The sequence below is a fragment of the Micropterus salmoides genome, unplaced genomic scaffold, assembly GCF_014851395.1.
Source record: "Micropterus salmoides isolate LMB-PRFRI ecotype aquatic unplaced genomic scaffold, ASM1485139v1 Ms_hic_scaffold_2250, whole genome shotgun sequence".
NCBI lineage: Eukaryota > Metazoa > Chordata > Actinopteri > Centrarchiformes > Centrarchidae > Micropterus > Micropterus salmoides.
In genome coordinates this window covers 1-7,073 of record NW_024041430.1, presented here as the reverse complement: position 1 = coordinate 7,073, position 7,073 = coordinate 1, and the positions used below count along the sequence as shown (strand labels likewise).

The following is a 7,073-nucleotide window of genomic DNA, read 5'->3' as shown; positions in this document are numbered from 1 at the left end:
ATCCAGAAGAATATAGAGGTCAACTGTATCAAAGCTGTCAGATGAATGAGTATGAGGGTGGAAACATTTTTATAATGAGAGCTGACCCTGAGGTCATTGACAACCTTTACAAGTGTGTTTCTGTGCTGTGTCCCTTTCTAAAACCTGACTGAAATTTACTGTGGATCTTGTTCTCTGTTAAAGAATTATTTAATTGTTTATCCACTGCCTTTTCCATAATTAGAACAACGATAGCTGAGGTTATGGAGATGTCTGTTTTGCAGGTCATACACCAAAGTGTTGGATAAATTCATATCTTGACCTGACGATGGTGCCACATAACAAGTCAGAGGATCACCAAAGTTATTACAGTTCATCCTGAGGGAAATAAATGTCTAAACCAAATTTCATAGCAATCCACCTCCTAGTTAGATTAAAATCTGGACCAAAGTTTTGGACTGGCCTACATTTCCATCCCTAGATCCATGCAGATCTGACCTTGGGGAATATATTGAGAATGAAACGTGGATTGAAATTTATGTATGTATCTGTATCTAATACTGTATATGTATTATAGTAGTATTTATACCATCAGACACATTCATACTTGGAAAGAATACCCATGGAAAATAATTAATAGATATTTTCCAACCCCAAAAGATGGAGTGAAAAACAACCTATAAACTAGGCTTAGTCTGATAAAATAAATAATGTTTTGGAGGTTTCATTTCAAATGAATTGCAATAGTTTGATCCTTACATTGTCAACCTTGCTAAATATTCTTTTGGTTATGGAAAGCAAATGCATAACTGCACACTGGCTTTGTGAGGATACACCTATACCTATTACAACTGTAAAATTACTTACACAAGGAAGTGAATAAATTAAATTTATTGAATAGGCCTATTAAATGCAGTACAACTGAATAATGAATGTTTATGTCAAGTCTTAATACTACTTTAACATGTTGTAAATCTGTTCACCTTTTTTATCATGAATTTCTTTTTTACCCTCTCCACTTCAGTTTTTTTCATGTTTATGTTTTCTCCTGGCAACTACATTTGTTAATTTTCTTTTTCCTATGAGCAAGTAAAACCCTAAGTTTGTTTAGATCTTCATAAATTCAAATACAATTGGTTAATATGTTTGGTTTGTCAGAGGTAAAAGTAATAATTGTTCAGATCTCTAAATTATCATTACCACAAACTAAAACGTTTCAGTTCTGCTCTCAAAATTCCATTCCAATTCCAAGTTCTAATTTTTGAAAAAAATCCCTTTCAGAGCCCAATTTAGTATACATTGTTTATTTTTTATGGAAACGTTTTATCTGCAATGTAATCAGTAGTAGTCCAGCTGTCAGATCAAACTCAAAATGTACTTAAGTGCAGCACTGAGTAAATGCTCTGATGTTCGTGTATGTTGTGAATGTGAAATCAGTTTCATGTGCTGGTAAAGAAGAGGGATGCTTACTGAGATAATGGACGTTAAGAAAGTGCCAAATGATTTTATTTAATATGTATTTTGAACATGTAAAGTTGTCTTTTAGACACCAGTCGACAGAAAAGCTATTTTCCATTTTCCACACAACATGAAGGTGGCATTATTTTATTATGACACATTTGCATTCAATATCATAAAAACCAGATAGAAATATCTTCTGTTGTGTTTTCAGTCTTTTAGGGACAAGGCTTGGCGTCTGCCACAGGTTCACAGCGGTCCACCACAGCACGGACTTCTCCGATCTGGACTCCGTCATATGTCCCCATTATGGACGTCCACTGGGTCTCTCCGTTGCGGTAGGTGCGGCCAAGGCGAGCTGTGTAGGGGATGTCGGCTTTGATCTTGCGTCCCTCCATACGAACTTTGCAGGAGTGGTTTGGTGGGACAGTGAGCTCCACGGACACGGAGTGACTGAGGGCCTCCACAATGGTGGTTCCCCTGGAGAACTGGAGTGTCTTCTCACCGCTTAGCTCAATGCCCCCGGAGCCGATGAGGGGGATTTTAGCTGTAATGCTGGCTGTGATACCCAGCATGGTGGATCGGCCTATGTTCCAGGTGGTCTCCACCTCTGAGGTCTTTGAGATGGTGACTGTCTTCCTCACGGCCTGGCACTCATTGTTGGTGACCCCAGAGATGCGCATGGTCTCAGGAGGATACTGGAAAATGGCGACCTCATCAATTGCGTACTTGACATCAGTTATGGTCTGGGTGTAGGCATCCCTGTTGATGGTCAGGACCTGGTACTTCTTGTACCAGTACTCATAACCTTCCCAAGGCAGGAAGAAAGCTTCAAACTGAGGAACAACCTTTCCGAGACCATACTTGTTCTTTCCAACATAGATGCCAACCCCATGGCAGGTCTTGACTGAATATTGGGGCACTGAACCGTAGGAACCTTCTTTCCACTCCAAAAACTCAAAGTTGTCTTTGTTGGCTAGGATCTCAAATTCGGGGGCGTAGTACTCACGGTCTCCATAGGGGTAGCGGCAGTATGGCCCCAGGTTAGGGTTGTAGAAGCCAGCCTCGCACTTGTACTTGCAGACGTAATCGGTGCGCTCAGTGTAGCCATTGTAGATTGCAACGGCTCCGTTGGGCAGAGAGCCTTCCCAGGTCAGCCACTCCAGGTTAACGTTATCACCAAACATGGAGGAGGACGGTAGATTCTCCTGCTGCTCCAGGTCAGCAGGAGTCAGAGGCCCTGACACCACTTTACCAGTGGGTTCAGGCACTAGGTCCTCCAGCTCTGGGTTGAGTAGGGAAACTGTGGAACAGAGACAGACAGAAAGTTTACATATCAAACCACACCGCACATCAAGTCTGGAAAACTGTTTACCCTGCATGGTTAGATATATACTACAGGTGTAACGCAAATCTGTATCTGTATCTGTAGCTTATTATGTCACAAACATGAAATATATAAAATGTTTACCTTTTCTGTGCAGTGAGCTCTTCTTCACGATGTCCTGCAGACTGGCTGAGGACAGAGCCAGCAGGGCCAGCAGCAACAACACTGACAGCTTCATCTGGAGTTTAAACACGAAAGCCACACTTTGACTGTATGTTCTCCTCATAAAATAGCACCCTTTAAAAACAGAACATTTAACAAACAGGATCCAAACATATCTATTTATCTATTTTGTCCTGACAAAGAATCTTCATTTTTGGCATTAGAGTGGATCACCCCGTCATTTCCTTCGGGTTGAACACCAGAGACAAAAGCACCATCATCAAAATACCAAATGGGCCCAAATCTTTTGGGACATAATCAATATTTTGCAATAGCAAGAATTCTCTATGTATTTCTATATCAGTTAAAATCAGTAAAAACGACACTCTGATGGTGATGATGATCGCAATGGATAAGACACCTTTGGTGTGAGAGACCCAGGTTCACTTCCCCACTGTGACCCATCTACCATTGTGTCCCAGAACTTAACCCCTCGTTGCTCCTGAGGCATGCGACCTCTGACATGTATTGCAATTGTGAGTCACTTTGGATAAAAGCATCAGCTAAATGAATAAAAATGTAAATTACATACCAAAGGCATTAAAGGAGTTACTTTCTATGTGTGTGTGTTAAGTTTTATTCTTTAAGTCTTTTTTCTAATCATTATTTTTGACACAACCTTAGGAGCACGCCACATTACATTTCACCACAGATATTACTTATATATGTGAAAAATAAACTTTGAATCCTCTGAATGTTATAGGAACATATAATGAGAATAATAACTTCTGCTAATAACTTAAGTAGGAGTAGGTGGGTTTTTTTCTGAAATGGTTTAGATAAAAAAACAAAACATTTTAATTATGAATTATAATTTGTTGCAATATATAAAATGTAGTTGTAGTTATTCCTAATTGAATTAGGGGTTCAATTAGGAAGTGTGTAGCAGAGCATGCATTTAACTTTAATTTTCTATGATGTAACATAGCAGATTTTCTCTAGGAGACATTTGATAAAGCCAAGTCCTAACATGAAAACTGGAATAAATTATACAAGAATCGTACTATATATTCCATTTAATTACTATAGATTATTGAAGATTGAAGGTGAAAGGTGAAAAGAAACTAGCACTCACCCCTACAGTTGATCCCCACTGAGTCCACAGCCAGTCATCTCAAGGTTTATATATACTGGTTTATGACTGAAATAAAGCAGACTGTGCACTTTAGTTCTGCTTGCCATCAATAAACATTAGTTGGTGCAGTTGACTTGTTAACAGCTGAGGACGACTGATGGTTTTCTTGTTTTGTCTTTCTCAGACTAAAATCGGACTCATTTTTCCTAAAGTTACTTCTTCATTTCTGTTAGTTTGTCTATTCCTTTCTCTTCAAAAATGTATTCAGGGATGGGAAAAGATACATCAAAATGTATTTTGAAATAAAATACCAAATACCCTAATTTTAAGTGTGTCAAAATAAACAAAAATACTTTCCTAAGGTACCATGAAATCACTTTGCAAACCTTCTCTCTCCTCGCCTATTTGATCTATCCCTTAGTTGAGTACACTGATTTAGCTGATTAAGTGGGCAATGTTGGAGAGCAACAGCTTTTCTGTCCCTGATCGCCGTGCAATAAATCTGATGCAAGCAGTTAACAGATCAAATCTTCACATATCCCTGTGATCACCCAGATGAAGGTTAATTTTAAAGTAACCAACAGTTTAATGTTTAACAGTTTGCTAATGACTCACAAATTTATTTTAATTTAGTTAGCCGTTGTTTGGTAGTGAGGGGCCTACTTTGCTACAAAAGTTACAAAAAACATGAGTGGTGAATCAGTTGACAAACTGCTGTTAAATGGCTTTGCATTACAACTTTGGTTGTTATGAATAAATCAGGGAGTGCATTTGTAATATAAAGGACTTGTGGTGGAAACCAGTCTGGTTTGAATCAGGTTTGGAATATCAGCACAGGTGTCAAGGAACAACTGCTATTATTAGTTGGTTGACTGGTTGCATAAAACACTTTTAAGTCTTCTCCTTAACCTTAAAATGTTCAATTAATTATTTAAGATTTTCTCCTTATCTTGGTCGTATACTTAAGGAAGCCCTTAATGTTAGTTAAACCAATGCACAAAAGACCTTAGCAACCAAAGTAAGGACAAAATCCTAAGGTACCTCCGACTCTAGCTTCACACAACATGCTGTAATATTACAGTAATATTTTTATCACCTGCAGGTTGAACTAATCCATGCTGGTTACATGATAACGTTACATTCACTGCATTTAGCCAAGGTGCTACATCATTGTTAGCTCGCCTGCTGCTTTTCAGTAACTATCTTTACGATCTGTGTATCTTTCACGGGAGGCTCAGCAATGTGATGTGTCCTCACGAAGCAGAATAGTGGCTTTTGCAAGCAACAGAGAAAATGGGCGTGTTCTTCATTTCTAAGTGAGGTTAGAGTCCATTGACAAGAAGGAAGTAAAACTTTGTTAAGTGATTTCTTTGACCCCTTTAAGTTATTTAAAAATAACAATGCTCAAAAATCTATAAATCAAATACTCCAGTGTTAGCTGTTGTTGACCTTATAACTACTATCTACACTTACGTTGATTTGGCTATAGCAGTGCTAATGTTAGCTGATTAAGAACATAAGTAACCTAACTAACAGCTGAGTAGGCTACAGCACTCATTATGCATGCCCAACCCGATCTCATCTTAGGCATCACATATACACGCTTTCGAAAAGCCGTGTCTATTGTAGGCGATTTTGTGTATATACGATACGCTACAGTTTGCAAAAGCATTGCAACACAAAGAAGGCCTACCTACCCTACCTGCTAACACATCAGCCGTATGGTAGGCTGAAAGGAGCAAGCGTAGGTTAAGAGCTGCTTCTAGTCAAACTATTCAGGTAGAACATTATGTAAGTTGGTAAGCGATTCAGCCTAGGTTACACTAAACCTTAACAGGAACTGTTGAGAATTGTAGGAAGTGCTAAAAATGGATGTAAAAATGGTGACCTACACGTTTCTCACCTCGCTCATCTTCAGGTCTGGATCAATTTTCTCTCTTTTTCATAATGTAAACCTCTCACAATGTATTTAACAGTATTTTTAAACTACAAAACACAAAACACAAGTATTTTGATTTTAAAAAATGAAGCCATTTTCATCAACCCAATCAAATACAACTTACAAAATCTACCAGTTTTGTATTTTGTATCATAAATACTGCCCATCCCTGAATGTATTGATCTTAAACCCAAATGTCTTCAGTGAACAACAAAAACTAAGGAATTTACCAATCCAATACTTTTGGAGGGGACTGTATGAAGATGAGACATCTGAATTGTGAATCCATTTCTGTCAATAGGCAAATGCTGTGTGAGTCTTCCATCCATCATCAACCGCTTGTCCTGCGTACATGAGTACATATTTCAGCGCATGGATTGTTACATTGGACTTCAAGTAGGCCTGCTGGTTTTCAAGGATTCCTCTATTTGAACTTCCTCCAGAGATTATTTTTTGTCCAGGTATATGGATTATCCAGAGTAATAGACAGAGTTTCTTGAAAATTCTTTTCCATATCTATAATGTTACATAATATTGTGTTAAATTGGGCAAATGTTGTATTTTTGAACCTAATAGTCACTGTCAATGCAGTTGTTGCTTTCAAAGCATCAAATTGATTTAACACAAATTTAAACAAGACAAATTACATGTTTAACAGTTTGCTAATGACTCACAAATTTATTTTAATTTAGTTAGCCGTTGTTTGGTAGTGAGGGGCCTACTTTGCTACAAAAGTTACAAAAAACATGAGTGGTGAATCAGTTGACAAACTGCTGTTAAATGGCTTTGCATTACATGAGGGGCTGGAGCCAATCCCAGCTGACATCGGGCGAAAGGCGGGGTACATCCTGGACAGGTCGCCAGTGCTGTCTGAGTCTTAAACTATTAAATTATAATATAATAATGGTCAGTGATTTAGCGCTTTACAATTTACAATAATTATGTTCAGCCTCCAAACAATAGCTAGGCATGGTCAAAAATGCAGCACAGCTTTATCACTGGTGATGGACAAGTCTCAGTGCGGCATCCTTTCTCCTGAAGAAACACAACCCTGGTCTTGTCAAGGTGATGTC

General features: G+C 38.4%; 1 protein-coding gene across 1 annotated transcript; it reads right to left on the bottom strand.

Annotated features, from left to right (window-relative positions):
- Nucleotides 1–1,618: 1,618 nt before the first annotated feature.
- On the bottom strand, nt 1,619–3,073 carry LOC119917810 (natterin-3-like). The gene is made up of 2 exons (XM_038738225.1): nt 2,909–3,073; nt 1,619–2,740 (listed from the first exon to the last, which is right to left on the bottom strand). The coding sequence occupies exons 1-2, from the start codon at nt 3,048–3,050 to the stop codon at nt 1,656–1,658; spliced, it is 1,227 nt and encodes a 408-aa protein (XP_038594153.1). The 5' UTR covers nt 3,051–3,073; the 3' UTR covers nt 1,619–1,655.
- Nucleotides 3,074–7,073: the final 4,000 nt, after the last annotated feature.